Here is a 27,112-nt window from a genome sequence, read left to right as displayed (position 1 = left end):
TTAGCAATTCTTTTATTTATTAGCTATGTCTAACATGCTGAATGGAGCAAGTCAAAGTTAAAAAAAACATGCTATTGATTCCCCACATACTACTGACAGCTTTTAGGCCTATTTTAGATTATAAACTAAGTTTAGCATACTGAATGGAAGACGTCCATGTCAACATTCTTCTAATTCTCCACAAGCTATTGACTACAGTACATTGTAGCTTACTTTAGCATTGATGCTAATTTTTAGCATCAGAACGTTGATTTCCAACCGACGGGCACATTTTGGCAGATTCTGTTTAAATTTCTTCAGAAATTTTCTAGTTCCAAGTTTATTACTGTAGTTATGTTTAATGAATGAGAAGGAATAAGGAAAAGCTCACTGAAGCAACTTGTTAGTGTAGAATAAAACATTGTAATTTCTCTTATCAAGGGAGGAAATATTTATTACAGATGGATATAGAAGTGAAGTATTTTATTTAAAATTAGCTATATAAGAAAAGAAAAAACCTTGACAATAAAAAAATGTTAAATACTGTACACAAACTCTCAAATAAATTATCTCCAATGTTTAATAAACAGCAGAAGGTGAGCTATCAGAACAGACACATACATAACCTATTTAAGGTTCACTTGTATGTTTAGTGATATGGTCAAATTACAGTACAAATGATAATTTGTGAATGTTGACAGCAACAACATAAGATTTTGATTGTAGTAGATTTAACTTTATTCTGAAATAACTTATAAATGATGCAAAAGTCAAGGAAAAATCAAAATATTTGTAGTATTGACTAAGCAGATCCCATAAGGATCAGTGACACAGAATGATCTGCTTCCATCGTGTGGTGGTTGTGAGAATTAAAGACCAACATTCACAAACAGTGGCAAATAAGGATTTATTAAGCTAACTTACATTCAGCTTGTTTCACTTAAGTTTATTTATGCAAAAATGCCAAAGGAAGGTATTGGATTCTATGTAGATTTGAATCAGGAATTAAATCTCTTCAGTTTGATCATAGATGTCAAGCAAAATCTGACTTTATTTGCCTGATTATTGCTAATCAATACTGCAACAAACACAGTGAAGGTAAAGTGGTGCTGCTGCTTTTTCCCTCACCCAAGATGTTTGGAGAAAAAGTATTTGATGAGAATGATGAGATGAAAAAAAAAATTATTGAAATGGCTTTGCTTGTTTTTTTGTTTTTTTTAGAGCGTTTTGGAAGTAAAGGCAGTTTATGTCAACTTAACTACATCATTAAGCAGTCATAAAGGCTCATTAGCAGAAAGGCAACTGCTACACTGCCATACATCTGTTTGCTATTTGTGGCTTTTAGTGCTGGTCGTTCTGAAAACATGCAGAGCTGATGGATGCTGTCAAACTCTTAATTTGTCTGCTGAATCAAAACATAATCAGGGAACTAAATCACTCCTGAATCATAGACAGTGAAAAATATATTTCAAAAATATTTATTAATCAGAACATAAGTGATAGCGATACTGGATTTTTCTCTTTAACATGCGTTAGTGTGAAATATTCGCAGTTTTAAAACTGATCAGTGAAATAAACCATAATTTAAGTCTTACAACTCAAAAGGTCCTAGACTTTCCTATCTGCTTAGAAAATGCTTATAAATAAAAAAAGATCCAGTAGTATTTATTTTACTTTTGACTTCTGGCGCTGTGATTTACGACAGGCACAGTAGCATCATCTGGTGGTGACAGTGATGTCAGGTCTATATCTCAGGGGTTGGCAACCCAAAATGTTTAAAGAGCTATTTTGGACCAAAAAAGCAAAAAACAAATCTGTCTGGAGCTGCAAAAAATTAAAAGCCTTATATAAGGCTTATAATGAAGGCAAAACAGGCTTTAAAGTGTTTATATTAGCCTATTATCAAAATGACTACATGTGTACATAATTAGCTTTCATGATTAAATGTTTATTTTCCCTGCAGTGCGTCCTGGAAGGAATGACGCACCATGTGACTACTCTGTTGTGTAATGGTGCTTTAAGTTTACCTTTCGTTCCAATATGAATGTATTATGTTTCGTTACTTTGATAAAATTAAAGAAATCAGATTTTTGATGTCATTTTTATTATGAAGATCGACAGGGAAAGAGTCATTTTTTTCCTTTTGGAACTCGGAAAACCTGCTCCCAAATGTAGTTTGCATAACGATCGCTCTTTGTAAATAATCACTGTTAAGTGTGTGACGGAAAAACACAACAAAACGGAACGTGCATAACTTGCCGCTTATCTGGGCAACAAACAGAGTGCAGTAAAGCACAACCTGCAGTTATAAAAATAAAGCAGTAGCCTTTTGAAAAGGTAAAGTATATAAAATTAAATTAATACAGTTTAAGTTTGATTTCTGTGCAAATGCCAAGCAAGTCAGTGCAATGGTAAAACATAGCAGCATCCTCTTCTCTTTTGACACGCAACCATCCTCAGACCTGAGCAACAAAACACAATATCGCCAAGTGTCATTCTTTTTCTCCACGCTTTGAACCATGCAGCTTATAGCCGGTGTATGTTTCCATTTTTTCCAAAAAATTTGTAGGTGCAGCTTACAGTAAGGTGCGCTCTATAGTCCGGAAAGTACGGTACTCTTTTTGTTATTTGACAACTTCTCGCTACAGAGCAAATGTTAAGGTAATCCTTCCACATTGGCAATGAATGCAAATGATTCGGTCCAAGAATTGTAGAATCTCTCCTCTGCTATGTTTTTCTTTTCCCTTTGCGCTCCAACCACACACTCGTCGGTTTGTTTACTACAGCCACCTGCCTCACACCCTGCCCAGCTGAAAGAAATGTGGCACAGGCTTTGACGCAAATCTTCGTTGACAGAAATGTTGAAATTTAATATTTATTCTACACAATTTTATAGCATTGGAAAACATTAAGAATGATTGTGTCATGTTATTAAAACTAATTATATTTCCCACCCCATCTTTTTCCATTTTCAAACATTTTTGAAAAAGCTCCAGAGAGCCACTAGGGTAGCGCTAAAGAGCCGCGGGTTGCTGACCTCCGAGCTAGAGACTAACTCATAAAGCTGATGGAACCTTTATAATGAAGGATTAAGCTCATAAAGAAAGTCTCTGCTATTACAGAAAACCTTTAAATTAATCTAAAAATTAACTAATCTGTTAGTTTTAGATTAACTTTTTTGTGTTTTGATGCAGAGATTTGAACTTTTTTGTAAGTTTTTTGTGTTCTGATGCAGAGATTTTATTTAGACCACACATGTGAGGCCCGGGGCTCCAGACAGTCAGCATGTTGAAATTGTACCCCCCCTTTTTGTTTTTTTCATCAGTCTGCTCCTAGTGTGATGGTGACACAAGCGTCCCTTTGTCAAAACAGCGTCTGTCACAGAGTCCTTCTCTCCCGGGAGGGGACATGCCCTAGGGGACATCAGAAGATTAGCTATGACATTAACTCCCCTCACCCCCACATCCAACCGTACTCAACACACACAAACTCCATCAACACACACCCTACTCAACACACACAAACTCATAGTCTCTGCAGACGCTTGCTGCACACCACTACCCATAATCCTCTGTTACAAGTCACTTCCCATTTTCATGAAACACAGGGACAAAGCAACAGATCATGTGAGAGTGTGTTTTTTTCATACTTGTGGTTGCAGAAGTTTTACAGTTTTTATTCATGTGCTTAGAGCTGAAGAAAACAGGAGCAGCACCTGATGATAATATTAGGATTAATAGGTGAGTAACACATGGATTATTACCAGCAAAGCATCTCACATTAGTATGAAGAAACATGAGAGGGAGGAGTGAGGAGGTCATGTGTATTGTACAGTACGCATCTTGGGGGAGGGGCTGTTCATTGCGTAGGACCTACTGTGTTCTGAAAGCAAGCATCACTTTGTCATGCCTGGCTGAGCAGCTTTATGTTTATTTGCATAATGGCTTTTACTGAGCAGATACTCCATTATGCTTACGTCTCCATGTTGGGGGCTTATAGACCAAGTAAGAGTCTGATCAATATGTTATCAGTTAGACAGCTTGAATACCAGTCAAACAGGTCAAGCAACAAGCGTTGACAAAAATGCATCAAATCTTTTTTTTGCTTACACAACTGTAAGCAAAAAAATGGGTTGGAGTCTGAGAAATCATATTTATCAGAAGATGTTGGAAATTGTACTTTGCAACAGGGATTGCTACGCATTGATTTATTTTGTATTATAGCTGCCATTAAATATGCTACATGGGGCCCAAGTTTCAGTGTGCAAAACCGAAGCCAGCAAAGCAGAAATATGAGCTGGGAGACAACAGGGTCACAGGGAGGGAGTGAGACACGGAGATCCAGAGCAAAACACAAATGTGGCTTTGCACAGAACTATAATTGAAGACAGGAAAAGATCCCACAAGAAAAGAAAATTACAAAATAACTAGGTTTCTCAGAGAGACTGTAAATACCAAGATGTAATTTGGAAGGGCAGTTGTAAAAGCTCATGGGAAGTACAATTTCAAATATTTAAAGTTTTTCGTCTGTGAACGAGACACAGTGGTTACACGGTAGTTTGTTGCACAAGATCGAAGGGCATTTTCAGTGTCCGGCGATGGGGTCAGAGTCTTTGAGCTTTGTCGCCACACAGCCTTTATGAGAAGAAATTGAACCTATAGCTTGTAGTCAGCTGATTATGTATGAACTTGTTTGAAAAAAGAAACCATATTAAATTCACAAAATGCAACTGCATTCACACAATCCGCAATTTCCTTTATTTGGTTTCAAGTCCTTTTGAGATACCAGAGTTTGACAAGAGTTTTACCAGACTATCTGAAGAACAGAGTAGCATAGGGCTGCCCTTGCCCCACTTGTTGCTGCACACTGGCTGTGCAGTTGGCTTAAACAACCTCCCTTCACCCAAGAAACATGAGTTCATAAATGAGACATTTTCAAAATAGGAACAAGGAACAGCAGAATTTAAATAGAAGGTGTTGAACAGGGAGTTTACATCTTGTAACAATGACAACTGGAGCGAATGAATGTGCAGCAGTGGTGTGAGAGCATGAGCTGAAATTCCTAGACAGAATAGTTGGAAATGGCATAGGAATTATGGAAAGAGGGTAGTGATGAAGCAAAATGAACAGGGAAACGGGTTTAAATTAAACTTTGAATGACTTCATAATGAATAAAAGCCTAATTCATACTTCCCAGTTCGCTCTGCTGACTGCTGCAGTCCAAAGCATATGTGATGTAAATTTCACCATCTGTACATGTCTCCCAGGTTCCACTTAGGATCTATACAAACATCTGCATGCTGGATAGATTTTTATGACTGCATTAGTGGCACACGCTAACAGAAACAAAAACAGTTCCAGTTAGAGGGTGGTACCAAAACACAGCGGATAAGAAAAACCAGAGGTTTGGTGATAAACAAAATAGGAAACACAAAGTGAGGAGAAATCTGCTGTTTAGAGTTGCTAGTTTAGCTCTTGGTAACAAGAAGAATACAAAAGCTGCTTTCATATTCTGATGAGACATCTCTGTCTATTGTTTTGTGCTCTGTTCATCTCCTCTGAGAAGACAGCATTCAAATAAGAACATTTATCACCTCCTATGAGGCGTTATTGACAACATTGTTGTTCCACTAAGCTAAAAAGTGGCTCATGAGTGATGTGCGTACACAGAGTGGAGGTCAAAGTCCTTAAATATCCGAATAGCCAAAAGGTAAAATATTCTGCACAATGAACAAGTTTATTTGAAAACTGCTAACAAATTTAGCAGGTCTTTATTCTATTTTCCTATCAAAATTCTATTTATATATTAAAATAGTCAATAATCTTACTGGTATTCTCAGTGTAACTGCAATAATCGATATGTTTTGTTATCTTAGTATGCCAGCTGATGTTTTATGCTGATTGGGGTACAATGTTTTCCCTGCTCATATCACTCCTCCTTTCTTCTTGGTTGTGTCTCCCTTGTTTCTCATTTGCCCCTCCCTTTTCATTAGTAGAATGGGACAAAACGGAGTGATGGATGGAGAGACTGTCCCTCTCCTCCAGCACATAAAGACATCAGGTGTCTAAGTGTAATCATGAGTTTGCATCAGCTGATCTCCTTTTAACCCAGTTTGTTGATTTTCTCAGTTTTTCTCTCTTTTTTTTTTCCCTCTTCAACAATTAGATCTTGAAAATCTGATGATTGGGGTCAGGTTTTTCACATTTGGAGCCAAATCTGCTTTAATTGTCATATGCTACTCAGACTATTGAGGTTAAATCTCTCTTGCTCACACACACACGAACCCCCCACCCCCCCCCCCCACCCCCACCCCTCCCCGCACGCACACACACACACACACAGCAATACACTTATCTAGCTAATGCACCAGCCTGTCTTTGCTAGCTGGGTTTATATTTCACTGCTGAGAGGGAGGGACTCCAGCCAACAGGTCCATTACTCAGACTGAGGGAGAGAGAGAGGTAGAGGCGGGTACATGGCTGCAGGCGTACTGCGGCAGCAGCGGAGCGGCATGACGTGATAGAAGGTGAGATTATAGACACAAATACACATGTACGCCGGCCAGCCTCACAAAAGTAGACAGAGGCAAAGAAAGGCAGACACTCAGCCAGACACAAGAGTGAGAGAGGGTAAGTCGAGCCTTATCCTCATTTTACTTACTTACACTTTATATCGTAAAATTTTTTTTTAGTTCATTTTGATGTATTGTGGTCTTTCTTGTTTAGTGACAGTGTAAACAGAGATAATTATAAGTTTTCTCTTTTGAGAGTGAATGCGATCACAGTGGCGTGACTGTCGGGAATAAAGTGAAAAGATGGGAGAAGGCAGTGCTTGGTTGGAAGAAAAGCTGGCCAGTTGGGGGATTTTATGACCAGGGGTGACAGGATCAGCTTGAGTCAGCATTATAGGGTCCCCATGACTCAGTTCTGTATACTTTGTATGCATGCAATGGCATAAGTTACTCTTGATGAGCAGTGGTGGTTTTTGATATCAGTTGCATCCCAAACAAGTCAGTTTTCTGTGGCTTATTTGCATATCTAATCAATGAGAAAGCACAGTATGGCCATACCCAAAAGCAGGCAGTTCTTAAAGGGATATTTTACAGTTGTTTTAATTTTTTTTATGGAATCAAGAATGTAGTTGATTGTTATAGTTTAAAAATCGTAAAATAAAATAAGACAAATCATACCTGACGTGTTTAGATTATTTAAATTTAAGAAACAGTTTGTGATTTACGAAACATTTATTCTATTGTTGACCGACAAACATGGAACATATTTTGTTTTATATTATGAATTATCTGTATAATATTATTAACTAGTACGTAAAATGTGAAAAGTGCAACATGATCAAGCTGGAGTTGATTGATTTTACACTAACTATTGATTTGTGGGTTATTAAAAAGCTACATTTATTGAAAATTCCTTATATAGTGAGAATTAATGCAAAACAAAATTCTTCTTTTTTTTACTTCCTCATAATTGTGGTACGTCACAATTTTTTGACTTCATCACTTGGGTGTGAATACGTTTGGTTGTCTTGAGAGGTAAATGTTGGAAAAAGCAGAAGGGTTCTGGCTCCATGAAAACAAGAACTACCACTGCTGAAATAAGTGTTGAATGATGAGTGGATGAAAGGCACCAAATTTGTTTGCAGAAATAGATGTTTACATTTTGTGCGACCTGGTTGCGTTTCATCCTGTTAAATTTGTGAGTGAGTGTTTTGCTTCTCTTTAGGCCTACTTATATGATGAGAAGTGTGCTGTAAATAAATAACAAGATTTAGTGTTTTGTTTTTTTTTGTGGTGTTGGGTGACTATTCATCATTGATCTATGCTGCATTTTAAACTTTGTTTTCTGTTGTGTCTTCAAGAAAATCTGCCAGCAGAAGTCATGGATTGTCTTCAACACAACACACCATAATCTAAAAGTATTGCTGTATGTTAGTCTTTTATTGAATGTGAAAGATAATGTGTCATCGTGGTTCATTGTTGATCAAATCTCTCCATTTGGGTCACTGAGTCATGATCACATAAACAGACCTCGACTCATTCTTCAGTACTTTTTTTTTTTTACATCCTCAAATTATATATTTTTTATGCCAGCAGGTGAGAACATTGATTTCAGACACAAAAGTGACTTTGAAAATGAGTCATCTTGGTATGTTTGCTGCTAATTTGCTGGATTTGTCATTCCTATTTGTCACAGCTTCCTGTGTAGGGGAATGGTGAAGGAGAGTGAACCAATGAGAGAGCAGCGACGAGGATGCAACTGTGATCCAGGAAAAAACAGACCATTGTTCCTGGGAAGTTGAAGAAGTGCGACCTCCCTCCACTCGCCGGCTCTCTTCGCGCTCGGCCCGGCAGCACATCGAAGAACTGGGAAGCCCATTGACAAGTAAGGTATTTATGTGAGACTCCAAGTCTTCTTAATTTTATCAGGAGGGACTTATTAGGGTTAGGTAGTGTTATTTTTGGAGTTTGGTCACTTTTTCCAAAACCAAACTCTCAAACCCAAGAACTTTCTTTCCTCTGTTCTTCAGTGGTTCTCATTGTATTCTTTGCACTGCGATTTTTTAGTTAATATTTCATTGGACTGTATGTTGATGTACAAACAATAGTATCTTCTGCAGTGTCAGACTTTGTGACACAGACAAGCACAAAGGCACCACCAATGTCCTTCATTTCAGACAGAGAGGACTGTGTTACCATCTCGTATTGATTTTGTGATGAGTCAGAGGGTGTGCATCACAAGGGGAGCATGTGTTTTTTTTATTTTTTTCTAGTGAGAGGGTATACATGTCTCTTTGATCCAACATACAGTAACTCAGTTATGACAGAGCTTATTGCCATGGCAGAAGAGCTGAAACAATGTAGTGTTCTTCTAAAGTTAAAATGTAAAATCCTGGATGTCAGGCCTGTCATATTTTTCTTGTTTTAAGCAAAAGTCACAATTACTGCTGCACTTGTTTTTCTGAAAAGGTGGACCATGTTCTTAGCTTCATAGGCAGGTAATCAATTGAATTATATTTCTTAAGAGGTAATTGAAAAGGACAGAAGCTTATTTGTGAAGCAAGTCAATTGCTGCATATTGCAGTTTCACAGAATATCCAGCAGATGTCAGCACTATCCTGACAGAGAGAACTAGTGTTATTCACTGTTCAGTTGCAAAAAAATATGACAATGACTCTAAAGGATTGTTATTTAAATAATAAAAAAGTACAATACTTGTTTATGTTGTTCCTTAATGTCAAGAAATTTTCAATAAATGTTGATGGGATAGAGGTGCTTGTCTAAAAGCAGACATTTAGAGTGCTTCATATATTTTTCAGGATATTGTCAGTTTGCAGAATATAATGATGAATCTTGGTGATGTCTAACGTGCAAACTAAATGATGATGAAACAATCTGAGGCTGGCAGGCAGAGAAGGCGGGGAGGAACCATTGCTGCATTGTACAGCCTGTGCCTGTCAAATATTGACAATCAAAGGTTGGCAGATACAGAAGACAGCAAAGTTTAGTATTACAGGATCCGAATTCCGGTTTCAGTGTTTTATGACCAGCAAAATACAGAAATCTGGCAATGAGCTGAGTTAACACTCTAGCAGGTATCCTGTACAATGATGAGATAATAGACTGCAGCTCAGCCAAGTGGTTTTTTGGTACTGTCATTCCCAAAATAGCACAAAGATAGATGGAAAAACACTACAACCTACAACACTAGGAAATTAGTTTTGGACAGAAAGCTGTCAATTATCACATAATGTTTCCCTTAAATATACGAGACAAAAAATACATTATAATATCATTACTTTCTCATATATTGCTAAAAAATTAGTTGCATGAGGAAGTTGGTGTAATCTTTTCTTTTTCTTTCTCTCTTCCTACATTTTGCTGAAAACCACATGGACAATTAGAACAATTAAAACCAAACATTATTTTGTAATTTTGATGGAAGTTATTCTTGGACAGCAAGGAGTAAAGCATTACAGAAAAACAACAGGATTCATCCAGTATTGTATTTTTCTTTGCTTGCTCGTGGTCAGCACAAGAGCAACCTAATTTTCATAAAAACTGGCATCAAATATGTAATTGGTTGGGATAGAAAATGTACAAAATTTACTGGCCTAGTTATTTATTGCACAACAGAAATCACAAGCGATTCAGATGTGTAAGATTTGTGTAAAATTTTTGATTATTTCTCTCAAATTCTCTACACTTTCTCTCATGACTTGTGTGGAAATCTGCTCAAGGGTTCACAAAATTTCAATCTTTTAGTCACAAGCAAATATAAAGAAAATGTCAACAGATGAACGGGACAACTACTAATCCAGCAGGATGATGCTGAATGTCTTTAGTAGTAAAAATAAATCTTAAAGTTGTAAACAAAGTATTTTCTATAAATTGTCTAACTAAAACAGATTTCTGATGTTCCCTAATTTCTCTTACTGTCCAATATCCTTTATTATTCTCTCTCTAACTCTCTGGCTCATTCACTCACAGCCACGCACGTACAAACAAACAGTTGATCTAATAGCAGCAGCTGAGCCTCTGTACTGCATGTTGGGCTGATGTACCAGTATGACCCCGGCATCTCCCCAGGGACAAGCCAATTTCCATACAGATAGACACAGAGTCAGGCTGCACCTGTGCTCTTGGAAACCCTTGTTGGACTTCTATTAGATGAGGAGAAATTCTTATGCTTGTTAGTGCCATGCACCTCCCTAGAGAAAACGTGAGGAGGAGCGAGATGGAGAGGAACAGATATAGCTATCTGGGGATCCGGAGAAAGGAGAAAATGAGATGGACAGGCACATCTGTCTATTGTTACCTCCTGCTGCATCACTGTTGATGTCATTAATGTCAATAACCAGTGATAAAAGATGACCAAAAAAAAAGATATAACCCAATTTCTCCAGTTCTTCAAGAAAAGTGTCTCGAAAAGTTTATTCAGAATTTGAGTTTCTACAAAAAAGGCTGAAGTGACTGAGAACTGTGCTTGTTTTTTTTTGTCCAATACACCATGTTCCAAATTATTATGCAAATTGGATTTAAGTGTCATAAAAATTTAGTATTTTGTTGTGCTATTAAATTTATAGATGGTATTGTGTGTCAGGGCTTTTTGAATCACTATAATTAATTTCAGAAAGCTGGGTTGATTAGTTTGTCTGGTGAGCTTAATTAAAGGAAATCTACTTAAGAAGGATGTTCCACATTATTAAGCAGGCCACAGGTTTCAAGCAATATGGGAAAGAGAAAGGATCTCTCTGCTGCCGAAAACCATCATATAGCGTAGTGCTGTATGACAAGGTATGAAAACATTAGAAATTTAACAAAAACTGAAGCGTTATCGTACTGTGAAGAGATTTGTGGCTGATTCAGAACAAAGATGGGTTTGTTCAGATAAAGGCATAATGAGGAAGGTTTCTGTTAGACAAATTCATCAGATTAAGAGAGCAGCTGTTAAAATGCCCTTACAAAGCAGCAAACAGTTATTTGAAGCTGCTGGTGCCTCTGGAACCTTAAGGTGGAGGATCCTCCAGAGGCTTGTGGTGCATGAACCTTCTGTTTGGCCACCCCTAACCAGAGCTCACAAGCAGAAACGGTCGCAGTGGGCCCAGCCGTACATGAAGATTAATTTTCAAACAGACTTGTTCACTGATGACTGCTGTGCAACCCTGGATGGTCCAGATGGATGCAGTAGTGAATTGGTGGTGGATAGCCACCACATCCCAACACAGCTGTGACGTCAGCAAGGAGGTGGTGGAGTCATTTTTTGGGCCAAAATCAGTAAAATTTGATTTACACTGTAATAGTTCATGACTTGAAAATTATACTGACCATCATTTGCATTGACCATTTAAGAAAATCTGAGAAAATATTACTTACATAATAATTTGGAATGCGGTGTATATGACAGTATATTGGACTGATCTATAGCTGTCAAACCTGTCATTTTGATAATTCTTTATTTTATGAACAAATGCTATCTAAAATCAGATTAAGCAAAAATCTATATTCATTTGATTTGGTAGCTCCTCTTTTTATGCAACCTCACATTGATTGAATGACCTTTAGGTCAGCATTTTGGTGGGTCATCCAGTGTGCTGCTGAAGTCTCAATCTGAAATGCCTAAAAAATAGAGCAGCCTTCCAGACAGCACAGTAGGTCTGTTTGTGTTATTGTTAGATGCTTTCTTGTAAAAGTGTTTTGTTAAACTTTCAGTTTCCAAGATTTTTCATGTTACAACTCTTGTATCCCTCTTACAACTGCTTATCTAGTCAAAGTTTCAATAGCATACAGCCATAACATCTGAAGTAGTCCCCTATGAAGTACAACTCTGTTTTCAAAAGATGGAGGAATTGTCAGAAAGAAATAAAACTGGCTAACTCCGTCCTTCCATCCATCCATCCATCCATCCATCCCACCCACCCACTGAAGTTTACTGATCTTGTGTTATTCTGAAGAGACACTGGCTAGACCAGGGGTCTCAAACTCCAGTCCTCGAGGGCCACTTTCCTGCAGTTTTTAGATGTGCCACATGTACGCTGGAATGAAATGGTTTAATTATCTCCTCCTCGTGTAGATCAGTTCTCCAGAGCCTTGCTAATGACCTAATTATTCTATTCAGGTGTGGTGCAGCAGAGGCACATCTAAAAGTTGCAGGACAGCTGCCCTGGAGGACTGGAGTTTGAGACCCCTGGTCTAGACTGATGAAGATTCACTCACCTCAGAATGCAGAACTGTTCGGTCTTTTTACTGAGTAGTCGCGCTGACTATAGAGTGCTGAAGATTCTGCGCATGATAGCCTGGCAATCATTCACCATGGGGAAATAACACGATTGTACTGTAAATGGAAAAAGTTAGACAGTTGCGCTCTCTGAATTTGCAGCCTTCAACAGATCAGTTTGATCTTTTGTGAAATATTAACATAGGTCTATTACTCGCTAAAGTATAACCAGACCTTCCTAGAAAGGTCTTCTGGCCAATGATTTGTTGTGGAACCCTCCCTTCTGCCCTTTGATTTATCAGTCTTTCTTCTCTTTATGCAGGTCAAAATGAGCGGAGGAATCAATGTGAAATCAGCCCCCCGTGGGCCTTCCTCCTCAGGAATCCCTCTCCCCCGCAGCCTTGTGACCAACTCTCCAAAAACAAACCCCCGTCGCCAAGCTTGTGACTTGCCCAGGCCCTCAGTGCAGGCCCCAAAACACACCCCTACACATACGCCTACTCACTCTCCTTCACTTCGTCCACGAAACTCCAGTATTCCTGGGCCTTCCTCTAGGGAATGCCTGAAAGACGGGGGCATGAAAAATCAACTCTATCACCGGAGTCATGTGTCACATTCAGCCTACAGCAGCCCGGTGGTCCAGCGCAGATTACCATCGCCACACTCCAAAGACACATTGGATCTTCAAAAACCTGTTCCATCTCACATCCCTGCACTGTTGGTGCATGATGGGAATCATAACAGAAGTACCATCATTAATAAGAACCAAGCCAACAACCTGCATCCAGCTTTCCGTTTCAGAGGAGGTGAAAACTCCAACACAACTCAGGAAATGAGTCAAAATACATTAGCAAGAGGAGGAAATCCCCCTAAACAACAACCAGTCGAAACCAGCATTGCAAAAAATGGGAACCTTCGGCCTGGTACTGCTCAGTCAGGCACCAAGCACACTTTTAGAAGTCACAGTGGTTCCACAAGTCAGTCAGATGAAGAGATGGGGACTCCAGAGGACAGCAGTTCAGCATCTTCTCCTGATCCTCTCCCACTTCCACTCATCACATTTACCATGCCATTAATATCCAGTGTTTATAAACAGGAACACCACCTGCAAAAGGACTCTACAGAGACACACACAACCAGAGTTAACATGGCAGCTGTGGCTCCGTTCAGCTACAGGTAACTGAAAAAAAATTGCTTATCAGCACGTCTATCACAGCTCACCACTTTGCAAATGTACCAAGTCCTTTGAGCTTTTAGACATTTTGTCTGGTTGCAACCACAAACAACAGATTTTATTGTAATTTTATTTAACAGACCAATAAAAAAAATATGGAAATTAAAGGAAATTTATGCATAACTTGTGCAGTCACACAATTTTCACAAAAACAAATCTGAAAAGGTTGTGTAATCTCCTATACTATTAATTACAGCTACAAGGATTTTGGGGTAGGGCTGCCCAATTTCAGTCCTGATCAGCTGCTGTCCTGCAACTTTTAGATCCATCCCTTCTCCTATACACCTAAGTCAAATATACGGATCATTAATATAGCCTGGCCATTGCCGTCCTGTGCTTCCTTGCAAAAAAAAAAAAAAAATCTCACTTCTTCTTGAATTTCATTGGCGCTGGGCAGGAAACATAAAAATCTCGCTCTCAATTTTTGACCGGGCCAATCAGCGAACAGAAGGAGAAGCCGTAAATGACAACATAAATTTCTGCACTGTTTTAGAACTGTAGTCTAAACTGTAGTGTTAGTAATGGCAGCAGAAGAAGAGAGTAAAGTTATTCAGTCTGTGTTGGCCACGTTTCGAAATATTAAATTGACATTAACAGCTGCCTCATTCAGATTGGCTCTTCTACTTCCATTAAGCTTTCGCAGCATCACAGTCAAATGTTAGCGAATGGGTAAAATTTAAAAATTCAACACAGTCCATGCCTACAGGAAGCAATAGTTTCTCAATTAGCGAGTTCTCAGGCCCTTTGTACGAAGCCAAGGGTAGCAAGGGGTTGGTTTTTACCAGGCTGTTGTTAAGACAGCTCTCGAGAACTGGACTTGTGTACCTCTGACCTAACTAAGGTGATAGTTTTATTTTGGGTTAGACAAAATAAAGTCGGCTATTTTGGGTAAGCTGAATACCAATTCATATAACATTTTTTATATCACATCACTGTGTCATTAGATCACTTTTGCTTCCTCGTGCTCACCATTAGTTCTCTCTGATTATGAATACATGCTGACTACTACCTGGAAGAATCTAGACCAGACTCAGAGGCTTGTTCAGTCATTGGTCAGTCGTTCAATCTGCTAATTTAATTCAACAGAATCACCTCCAGAGATGCATCATTGTTGTGCTTGCATAAACACACACTTCTGCTTCTCCAAAGCAGAGCTCATATTTAGTGTCTTCAGTCACTAACTATGACTGAAGTGAGATTGATGTTCTCACTCAAATGCACATCACTATGATAAGTGATAAAAAAAACAAAAAACATTTTATTTTATTTTTTTACTTGTTTAGGTTTAAAAAGACTGTTTCTGCCTTTGTATGTGTTTGTTAAATTGTGGAGGATAATGTGTAAATATATTCCTCAGTTGAAAAGAATGTTTGAGTGTACTGAACTGTTTTGAATGAATTTACATGTTCAGTAACTGAAATGAGCAACGGTTATGTGTTTGGCAGGTTGAGGATACAGGAGAGCGACTTCTCTCTGGAGGAACTCAGTGACTGCTCATCCGGATCTATTGAAGTCTGCTGTGATGACCCAACAACAGGTTAGAGACATTATTAAAATCATACATTTAGAAATTCAGGACATCAGTATTTTGTTTAGGAAATCATGCAGATAATCACACCGATCAATTTCTGTATTAATAAAAATGATCTTGGTTCATAGAAAAGAGTAACTTTCATTTCCATATTGGCAGCCATGATTACTTTTTCTTCTGACATGCCTTTATGTATCATCTTGTCTAATATCAAGAGATCAGTTATTAGGATCCATGCCATTATTGAAAAAAACACTTACGTTTTCCTGTTTTATAAATCCTGTCAGTGTACTGCTATCTACCGGACTCACGCTGCTGGCAATTAAGACATGTATAAAACCTTCTATGAGGTTTCTACCAGCTGGTTGTGAAAAGAGTGTGGGGTGGGGGCTGATCTTTTGGGCCAGTCATGGTCTTTAAAAGGCCTCTGGCTGTCTTTGGACCTTGATTGTGGTCTTTTAATTGGTCCCTAGCAGGCGTTAGAAACAGAACTGAAGCATTAGTCCTCTGAAGCTGCATTTATACAGAGGGTGGACTGACATCTTAATCACTGTAATTTAGATTGCAGAGGAAGGGAGGGAAATAGGTCGGAGGGTAAAGATTTTAGGCAAGTGAGAGATGGAAAGAGAAGTGCGCCGAGGGACAGCGGATGACGGATCTCATTTTGTTCACAAAGGTCAGAGTGAAAAACAGCACAACCCTGTAGTAGAATGAGCATACAGTTCAGTGCTTTTAAATAAATGATGTAATTATTTAAATGGTGGTCCCCACTGAATATGAGTTATTTTCCTTACAGGTTCTGTTTTCCATATGATTGCGTTCACACAGATTCAATCAGGGGTAACATGATCAGCTTGCCTATCTGAGGCTTTAATGAAGATCTGAACATTTAATGTGATTGTGGCACCATGTGGTCTTTCAATTAGAACGCAGACCTTCCGACCTTACCTCTCTCTGGAACAGTATTTGAGTGTACATTTGTACCTCTGTATGGAGTGTGTATATGTGTTAATGTGTGTCTGTGTGGCAGCACACAGATGGTATTTGAAAAGATAAATGTGATGTGGACTCGGTATCATTTTTCATCTCCCAGCAAGGGAATGGCTTGAACATCCCTCCGGACATTCTAAAGGTCTGTTAGTTTATGTAGTGGATATCTCTCTTTTATACACACGTTGTGCTGACAGAAACAAGAGGCTATGGAGATTATTAGTTTTAAACATGCAAAATAAGGATACAATTATTTACCAACATTAACAAATCTGTGATAAAAGTGCGAAACTCTCAAATTCTGAATAAACTTTTCGAGACACTTTTCTTTAAGAACAGTGAAAATTGTGAAGGCTCACATTTTATGCATTTTTGTACCAGACTGTTAATGCGCCTGCATAGTCTAATGGATACTGCTTCAGGGATCTACCACTGCCTCTACTCTTGGACAGTTCATAATCCTCTTTGGCCAATCCAATCAAAGGGAGACATATGCCATGTTGGCATTGGACAGTGATGAGTGGTTTAGTAGCTTTCGGGAGATGATCAGACAAAAGAATGGATAAGATTATTTGCTCTCTCATCCCCAGGAAGAGTAATCACTGTTTATGGTTTAATGCTATTCCTCTCACCATGTTTGATCCAAGCGTTGACCTTTCAGGGGTTCTGTACTCAAACTTCAGCAAAATCAAAGTTATGACGCATCTAAAGTTGAACCAAAGTTGAAAACATAACAAAAATATGACATAGTCTGATACTAAATAACACAAATGAAATGTACACAATTTAGACATGCCAGCCATACAAGTGGTTGATATTGTATCTCACTATTTTGACCATTTTGTCTAGAAGAATCTGTATGTCACTATGTGTGCCACTGGACTGATTAATTTCAAACAGATAGCAGTTACTATAATAAATTATTTATATAGGCATTTTTGCAAAGCAGCTATTTTGGATGTTTAGGTCAGGTTGCTTTTGCAGTCAGAAATATTAATTCAGCAGATAATTTTGTGTTATTTCACAATTGAAAAGGTGACTTCTAAGTGCAAATACTGCAGTGCTCCAATATATCAATCATAAAAGAAGAGCCTCCCCCAGGGCGACTTTTACCCACAATAACTACCAACACATAGCCTCCTCGTCATCTTATCTCCATTTCTGCTGCTTTCTTTCTGCAACCCTCTCCCCCCAGGGAACAGTTCCTTATAACAAAGGAAGCAAGGGTTAATGCACAGCTGCATTACAGAACAGGAGATGAAGGAGGAAAGCATGGAGGGAGATGGGTAAATTAAGGAATGGGTGAATGATTACACACACAGGATCTTTCTTGACCTGTGGGATGACTCCCAACTCAGGGAATCTAATTAAGTTATTCATGTGTGTAACCCCCTCGATTTGGGACACACAGAAAGACACTCAAAAGTGAAATCACAAAGACATCTCTCTGTCACATTAATAACCCATGACAAAGCATGTTCACATGCCATAATATAAGCACACACTGTGGATTTGTGACCAATAAATTTCACCTTTTATTTTGATATACACATTTATAATATACTTAAAGATCCCACTGACACTACATGCACAAAATGTTGTAACCAGGCAACCATTGTCGGTAGCAGAGCATTATGGGATACCCCAGGAAAGTGTGCTGAGAATGTCAACACTGGGGCTTTGGCAAGAGACCATCTCTACAATTTCTTTTTTTAAAATAAACACATAAGGTACAAATTCTCATCCATCACATACTTTTCTGCATGGCAGCTGATGTTTTTTTCCTGCTCTCAGCTGGTGTGTGACTCATGATGAGTTTGTGCCATACACCCAGAGGGAGAGAATGTTTTTTTTTTTTGTTTGTTTTTTTACAAGATTAACATTCGTGCCGCAGGAGTTGGCTGCTTGTATGTCTGATACAGTCTCACTTTTGACACTGAAAGCTGGATTGCTGAAATGCTTAAGCTGGTGACTCATGGAGCTCATCATCAGTGGTCAGTGTAACTACTAGACTAGAGATTTGTCACTGCTGGAAAAACCCTCTTTGTTATTCAAGCACATTATTCTACCTAGGAGGAAGCCACGTACTATATGCATCAACCAGACTGCTGTTTTAAATGTTTTGTGTATAAACAGGACATTAATAACCATGCCGTGGTGTTTGTGTGGTCCAAGAGTATGTCACGGAGAGTACTCCCCTGTGTATGTGCGTCAGAGTGTGCTGTTGTTCTTTGCGTCCTGTGGACCCCCTGTGTTTGCATGTTTGCAGACACAAGCAAACGTTGGAGGAGACTTGAGGCATTGAGGCAGGATATCCCTTCTCTGTCTTACGAGCTTCCTTTGGTCCTCTGGCTCACATACTGAGATCCTTCCTCACCCGTTCCCTTACACTTCTCACTCTTACTCATTGCTTTGTTTCTGAGAAACACGCTCCTGGTGAACATCTTAAGACTGAGTGGGAAAGTTACAAGAATATTCAATTCACACTGCTTTTTTAAATAATCGATTATTTAAAAATAAAAAAAGACTCACTAGTGACGAGCAGATTATTTTACAGGTTTGTGTAGGCATGCTTGATGCAAAGAATCAAGAATGCCAGACGGCTGAAAGGAATATTGCTTTATGTGATGAAGATGGCATCTTGAGTGACATCAACAATCTAAAATTTATGTCTGACTGTTTAGCAAAGCACCATTGTCAACTATCCCAAACTTTTTCAATGAGATTTTGATCATGGGAACATGGAGACTTCTCCAAAACAGGCATGTGATTGTCCTGGAAGGAGTCAGACAGGCATTTGGGACTGCAGTGTGTCTTGTTGAAAGACCCAGTCACCACTGCCCTTAGTCAAGAAGGATGAACTCTACAATTTCTCCACATATCTAGCTGCAGACTTGCAGCTAGATAGACTTGCAGTCCCAAGCTGCAGCTAGACTTGCAGCTTGCGACTGCACAGCTCTATTGTTCTTTTGAAGGAAAAAGCTCCATTGTCTGCCTGACTATAGTCTTGTGGACTTTCAACAAAAACTGCGCTCATCCTTATCTCCTGCAGTTGGTGTGCGCGGGACAGGGTGCACTCTGGACAGGTTGCCAGTCCATCACAGAACACCTTTAGGATCATTTTTGAAATTTCATGTCTCACTGCATAAGACTGCCTTGCAAGATGCCTTTCTACTGAATCTCAACAATCCATGCTCAAAAACAGAAAGCTATTTGCCTTTTCCATTAGCATTAACAGAGTAAACGCTTGGGCAAAAATCACATGAAAACTATGGTCTTAAACTTCCAATCAGTTGATCAACAGCCTGAGTTTAAATACAGCTTTCAGCAATTTTCTTGATCCTATTTATTTATGTATTCACTTCCGGTTCCTTCTTCTACTTTTTACACATTTAAGTTATGATCTATAATTCAACAGCACAAAATGTGAAATTAAAATCCTTCCAATCTTTTTCTTTTGATCCGCTGTCTTTTTGATACTCAAACAGGCTTCTAGCCTCTCAGCCTCCTTTCCTTTCCTCCGTTAAATCCCACAACTTTTTGTTCTCTTATTTGCACACAAAGAGGCAAAACAAAAGGAACTGAGAGGGGGTGGATGACAACAGTGAGTGGGTGAAAGTGAGAACACATGCCATCTGCTTAGCCTAAATGAGTCTTTTTTAACATTTATTTAGGTTTGAGGCACTTTGATGCAGTTAGTTGCTTCTAAATCTTCTGTACTTCTCTTTCCTCTCAGTACTTTTCCTTTCAAGGCCCAAGACCTTGTATAACTTTGTAAACATGTGTATAATGAACCATTCAGTGCATCTCAGTGAGTCCTTCTTCACATGACTGCTCTGTTGAAATATAGTGGCGAATTTGTTTCACACTGGTTAAAAATGCTAAGGCAAATATACTCATGCAAAGGAGTGAGACACTGTCCACTTTCTCCATGTCTGCCAGCCTTGCTGTCTCTTTGCCGCTATTTGACCCTGTGCATTCTATCTACTATCTAATTTTACTTGTCAGTCATGCCTTTCATTACCTTTTTCCAGTAAATACCTTTAACCATTTATGGAAATGTTCAAATTGTTCCGCCAGTTTAAGACAAAAATATTCACATACATTGCCCTAAAATATGCTGAGTGTACGAGGCTGCTACATGCTGAAGGTCAGGGCTAATATTGAGGACTGCCACTCATTACACTCTGAAACTATTAGCTACTTTGATGTCAAGTCAGATTGCTCAGGTCTGAGAGACTGTCTCAGTATATGTGTGTTTGTGTACAGCAGCACTGAAAAGTACTCATGAGCCTAGAACTTTTTCATGTTTTGTCACAATATAAACAACTATTTGGTGGGAATCTTATCTGATAGACCAGTATAATGTAGCGTATAACTACATGTTTTTCAAAATTGGTGACAATCTGAAAAGTTTGGCTTTTATATATTTAGCTGTCCTTAATCTGGTAACCATAAAGCAAATCTAATGTAACCAACAACTTTCAGAGGTTTTATAATTAGTAAACAGAGTCCATGTGTGTTCAATTTACTGCCCATATGTATCCAGCGGTTCTGTGTAGGCCTCAGTTGCTCATTCGAGAACATTAGAGGACAAAACAGCATCATGAAAACCATGCAACCAATCACACGGGTCTGGTTAATAGTAGGGTTAGGATATGAAACAGTACAGGACAGGACTCCATACGAAAACTTGCATAACTGCCAACTTAAACTGACAGCTCAGGTGAGAAGAACATTGTACCTTCCAGTACAATGACAAAAAAGTATTCTATTCTATTCTTCACAGCAAAGATGGCTGTGGCGATGGATATTATTCCCACATCTCCCTCAGATGTGGGCATGAGGGAGATGTCTGATAACAGAACAACTATAAGTCGTGAATTCCAAGAGAATCTGGCAACTATGGCAGGGTGGTAAGAAGAAAAACACAGTAAAAAGAAAGTTATTAGTAGTCCTTTTTTTTTAGATTTTTCACAAGACATGTAGGACAGTATGAGTCCTTTTGCAATGCACTGTATGTGTGCTTGTATGGGTACACTTTGAGACTAAGCAGAAAGAAAGTGGAACAATAATCTCCCAGTCTAAATCAACCATATATTAAAGCAATTAGACTGTGGAGCCAGAGAGACGAGTGTTTGAACAAATGAGTATCTGTGCACTGCTAATGCAAAACTTTACTTGTGTACATATGTGCGTGTTTGTAAGAGCACCGACTCATGCCTTTTGCTTGAATGCATCTGTGCAACACACAGAGCGATCTTGTATGTGGCCACTTGCTTCTCACTAGCCTTTATCCTTCATCAGGGAAGTATAAGAGCTGATGTACAGCACCTAATAGCCTTAAATTACAACCCTCACAAATGCACCGCACCCCCCACTAGCTCAGAGAGCTCATATAGCTGTCACCACACAGCCCAGGCTTCACTGTGGCAAAACCACTTCAACATTGGTCCTTTATTAAACCTTGCTACCACTAATTAATGACCATGGCCTTCACACAATAAAACAGCCTCTGTATGACTACATCTTCATCCACACTCCTTTACTACACACTCTCACTCAAGGCCAAATGGACTTTAGGCCAGGGCGAAAAAAACATGCATTGTAATGTGTTTTAGTGTTCTTTTGTAGGTTCAGTCGAAACCAGTTTGAACTGTTTTTAAATTAACTCTCTGCTACTGAGGTGAAATGTCAGCAAACAGGCTTGTTTTCACTCTGATTTTGTATTAACCGATTTATGCAAATGCAACAAGAAGCAGCTCTTTTTTTCCGTTTGGGTGCCTGATATGATCCTGGCTGTAGGCATTGCTACGTGCAAATTTAACAAAGGAACACACCTACCATTATGTACCAAAGATGTGAATGCTTTGTCAGTTAGATGACCACTATGCACACAGGATGCATTAGCGCTCAAAAATGGACTGCATGCAGATATATACTGATAGTGAGTGCCTTATTATTGACTTACAGCTCATTTTGTGCTCCATCAGCATAGTAATAGACATTGTAAAGTACAATGTGTGAAAACACTGTAAATTGTTTCTTGTTTGGTTCTGATTAACTTTTTTAAAAATTATTTGGCATTTATTATAGATATATGCTTTCAGGCAAGTATATGGTTTTTAAGGCTATCAGAACATTTGCAAATTGTTTTGAGTATTTTTCTTTCAGTCACAGCATCCACACTGAGGAGTGTTGTTCCCAGTGCAGTCTTGTAGAGCTTAGGTAAGGGGCATTCACTGACTGGAAATACCCCAGTGATTTTTTGAGCATGCTGTAATTGCTGATTCTAAGTCAAGTCAAATTCCCAGTGAATCTCTGAGATTGGGATTTTAGCAATATTTTTGGGAAACTAATAATTACTGTTTTTGTGTATTCACACATAAAAGTTTATAATATTTCAGTCTGGATTTGAAATTGTGTAGAGTATTAACATGGCCATGTTAACTAGGGTGAAACAAGGTCTGGTATCCAAGATCTAGTCTTCTCTGTGAAGAAAAAGAAATTAGTAGACAGGGAAGGAAGAAAATAATTCCTTCTCTTGTCTGGGTTGGAATGTCTAGAGTGATGATATGGTGAACACTAACCAATTCCCTCCACTGGAGCTCTTACTTCTCTGGTCTTGTCTCATCAATGTGACACACTTGTAGAAGACCCATTCATACACAGGCATGGGGGAATACAGATAAAAACACACACTCTTAGATTCTCTTTCTCCTTCAAACACACACACAGTTGTTTACATCACTGAGGCAATGAATTTGTAATGTTGAGGCATGCATGAAACTGTACGATATCAATTTAATAGCTTGTGTATCTGCATTGGCCGGATGGAGTGGGTGGGTTAAAATGGGAAGATGCAAAGATGCAAAGATGAGTGATAAGTGATGTGAGGCAGGTGAGGTAATGTAATGATAAATTCAGTTCTATAGGTTATTAGTTGTGGCTTAGTAAGTCACAGAAATGATCTTAATTTTTACATGATTTGCATCCAATTACTAATTTCTAGGTCTTTAGTGGCTGGACAATAAACTCACCATCAAAATGGGTGTTGACATAGGACAAAGTGAAGGGGAGAATTAATTCTACACAAAACGTTTCATGTCTTTTAAAGCCCTTATTGTTTCCCATTCACTGGTGAGCAGCGTAGCACAGCCTCTGCAGTGTATTTTGGAAACAGAGGATGGAGCGGTGAATCAGCCAGTAGGAGGAGAGACCACGCGAGTGACAACATGACGGAAGGAGGGAAGGAAGGAACGAGGAGGATGAAGGAAAGGAGGGTGAATGAGCTGGCAGGGGTAGAGTGAGCAACGCAGTGAGAGAGGGAGAGGCGAAGGGAGGAGAGAAAGAGGAAGAGGGGGGTGTTGTTGGTGCTGCTGCGACTGTTTCTCCTGTCAGTCGGCTGCTGGTCGCCTGCCGAACAGGAGGTAGTACAGAGCAAGACAGAGGTATCCTGAAGGGACATTGAGCTAGCGTCTGGTAAGGTTTTCATGTGTGTCGCGCAGGCAGTTGTGGATACGCTTGTAGCTAGTGGATTTTGGTGCTGAACAAGGATCTGCAAATCCATGGATTATCAACAGTGAGTATGACTGTCACTCTACTAACCCACTCATCATTTTTAGCAAAGAAGTGAACCCACAGTCTGACACTGCAGGGAGTCTGGCTCACTCAGTCATGACCCCGGGGTGAAAGGGGGCGACAACCACTCAGTCTTTGTGTCTTTACGCATTTCTTTGTCCCCTTCTTTTCTCTGGCTCCTTTAATCAGCTGGTGTGTATGCATTTCTGAGTGGATGACTGATGCTGTTGCTTTTCTTCCCACAGGAGGGATGCTGGAGGCTAATGTGGCTAATATTAGCATGACAGCTAAGCCCAGAGAGCTGGATCTGAGGTCTGCAGCTGTCTCCTGTCAGGATACTTCAGCCCAGCCCATGGCATCCAGGAAGCCACAGGCTAAGCCCTCTGCATTGCCCCAGGCACCTCCACGTCCCTCAGGGTCAGAGCTCAAAGTGTATCGGCCCAACTCCGGCTCTATCCCTATTCCAATACCTAATCCATCTGGGCTCCGCAAGCAACGATCACTTGGCAATTTATGTGTGCTCACCGATGCTGAGAAGAAGCTGCACCTGTACCAATCCCCTCGATGGAACGATGATGCAAGCCGTCCTGGAGCAGGGTCTAACAAAGCCGGACAGACCAAGGCAGGTCAAGCAGGTGGCGGGAGACCACCTCTGTCTCGGACACTTTCAAAATCAGAACAGTCTCTATTCCAGGGTAAGCCCAAATCCTTCGGCTCCCCGGCAGTAGCTTCAAATATGGGTAAGCCGAGTCGAATCCCGGCTCCTGGTAAACCACGGGGACCTTATGCTGAGGTGAAGCCGATCAGTAAAGCCTCCGAAGTGAGCCCAGGTACAGACTCTGCCGAGAAGCCTCTCAAAGCTAACTCCAATGGAGCTGGGAGTGCTAGCACCAATGGCAAGAAACCTGGTGAGAAAGGTAAATCCGGAGCTCAGTTATCAGAGGAAAAGAAAGAAAAGAAGGGGACAGATGGAGAGAATGACAAGAGTTTTCTGAAGGTGGACCCAGAGTTAGTGGTGACTGTTCTAGGAGACCTGGAGCAGCTTCTCTTTAGCCAAATGCTGGGTAAGTGTAATGCAGCTTTACTCTCCACACCTAAACCCGTCCTTTCACCTCCGACTGCATGAACTAGCACAATACGGCTCCATATCATTGCTGAAGCAAGCATTTCTAGAGAGCTGACATTGTTTTGTTGCGCAGCCGCAGAGTGGTTTGTCCTGGTCTCAACTGACCCAGTGCCACGGTGATCTAGATTTATGTTAAACCCTCTCATTTTCAGACTTCAAATGAGAAAATCTGAAGCCTGTAACAGCAAATATCATGCATTATTGTAAGCAGCTTTTAGGAGGCATCATATGCCTTCATGTCTTCTGGCTCCTACTAAAACCAGCCATTCGTTAATAAATGCCGTGTGAGTGGGACTCGTGGGGTGTGTGTTTTCATTCAGTAAATAAAACGGCTGCACATCGAGCCAGGCTCTGGTCACAGTGGGCCACATATTTAGCTACGCAGCACCCCTCCCTCAACCCCACCCTTTCCCCGTCCACGTCTATTGATCTCCGGGCCACTGACAGATGGTCACTATCCGCCCCACTCCAATGTCCTCCCCCTGTTTCCGAGGGCAACGTGTGGGAGGAGAGAGTGGAATCTTAGCGGGTGGCTGCATGGGCAGGTAGTTGTCTGCCGTGGATGTAAACAAGTTACGGTCATTCGGATGTGCTGCTTTATCCTAAGCTTTAGCCACTGGAGGTGTACTGGGAGAATAATGGCTGTGTTTATAATTATTGTGTATAAGTCTCTGAAATTCTGTGATAGGATATTGCTGATTCTCTTTTCATCCCTCCCTCTCAGTGGGAGAAGATAACATCTTAATTTACAGGAAGTGGGGAGAAAGAGAGAGACCAGTGAAGTCTTGACAAAAATAAATAATTTTATGCTCGATTTGAAACCCTCTGCCGTCTTCCTCTGCATTTCGTCCTTTTCTCTTCAGTAGCTTGTCTCCTGCAGCAGAGCCTAAAATCCCAGCCAGGATGACCTTGCCCCTGCTGGCCTCAGTGTGTTAGTTCTCTTGATGCTGTTTTGTGTGTAGATGCTGCGCACATGTGAGTGACCTTGTTTGCTGTTGTGAAGTTACTGGCAAGAACCTCATTAAGCAGCCAGGTAGAGAAGATAAGGTTAAAAAGAGAGAAAATCCTCCACAGCACTGAGCTTAACAAGAGAAAAAGGAAAAGGCAGAACCATTTCACAATGTCAACCATATGTAGAAAGATTTTTAAAAAATGGATAATGGCATCAGTGATTTCACTCTAAATAGAGCAATGTGAACGTTAACCAATAGCATTTGCTGAATTTACTTACTTAATGTGGAATGCCAACTGTTAAAATTTGGCCACTAGGGAATACTGATTATTCATCTGATGTTAAGCTTAACGTCATCGGAAAGATGTCAAACAATTAACATCTTTCAGATCCGAGCCATTCACATCTGATATATCAATCCAAAAGTTTTTATGGGATTATTTGAGTTTTCAAAGGATGAAACCAGGATCCCAAAACCAAAGGTGGGTTGCATGTAATCTGGCAGCATTAGCAGATAATTATTTAACCTTTTGCTTAAGTTTGCTGGTGTTTTTTTTTTTTTTCAGCCGACCAGTAGCAATAAAAATGTACTTTTACTCTATGGCCTTTTCAGTGCCTTTTGTCACTTTGAAGTAGAACTCTCTCACAATTACATTTCTCTAAAAGTTTACGTTTAGGATGCACAATGGCAAGTAGAGTAAGAAAAACATCATTAAAAAAACAAAGTATACTGCAGAATTGCTTCAGCTTAGAAGCTGAATAGAAGCAATACCAACTGACCTAAAATTAACGTCTACCAGGAATCCTCCGTCAGTGGGTCATTACTGTTTGCTACGACCTCCAAGAAGGTGTATCACAAAATCACAGCATATACAGAGGACATTGTGTGCTTGTGTGTGTGCAAATGCGTGTTGGGGTGAATTTGCATGTGTGTGCTGAAGAGAGGTTAATCGTAACTTGCCCTGTAGCTTTGCAGCTGTGGGCCCCTCCT

General features: G+C 39.7%; 1 protein-coding gene across 10 annotated transcripts in view; it reads left to right on the top strand.

Annotated features, from left to right (window-relative positions):
• Nucleotides 1-8,220: 8,220 nt before the first annotated feature.
• The window catches only part of nav1a (neuron navigator 1a), an 84,869-nt gene continuing 65,977 nt past the window's right edge, over nt 8,221-27,112 (top strand). For 6 of the 10 annotated variants that reach the window (XM_032565741.1, XM_032565662.1, XM_032565716.1 and 3 more), the window contains exons 1-4: nt 8,225-8,375; nt 13,030-13,883; nt 15,387-15,478; nt 24,289-25,107. In XM_032565741.1, coding sequence (XP_032421632.1) covers nt 13,036-13,883; nt 15,387-15,478; nt 24,289-25,107 — 1,759 coding nt within the window. In that variant the 5' untranslated portion in view covers nt 8,225-8,375; nt 13,030-13,035. Of the gene's footprint in view, nt 8,376-13,029; nt 13,884-15,386; nt 15,479-23,841; nt 24,045-24,288; nt 25,108-27,112 lie in introns of those variants that run through there. The other 4 variants (XM_032565706.1, XM_032565681.1, XM_032565654.1 and 1 more) reach the window with 3 other exon arrangements.

The sequence above is a fragment of the Xiphophorus hellerii genome, chromosome 1, assembly GCF_003331165.1.
Source record: "Xiphophorus hellerii strain 12219 chromosome 1, Xiphophorus_hellerii-4.1, whole genome shotgun sequence".
Classification (NCBI taxonomy): domain Eukaryota; kingdom Metazoa; phylum Chordata; class Actinopteri; order Cyprinodontiformes; family Poeciliidae; genus Xiphophorus; species Xiphophorus hellerii.
This window is presented reverse-complemented; position numbering and strand designations above follow the sequence as displayed.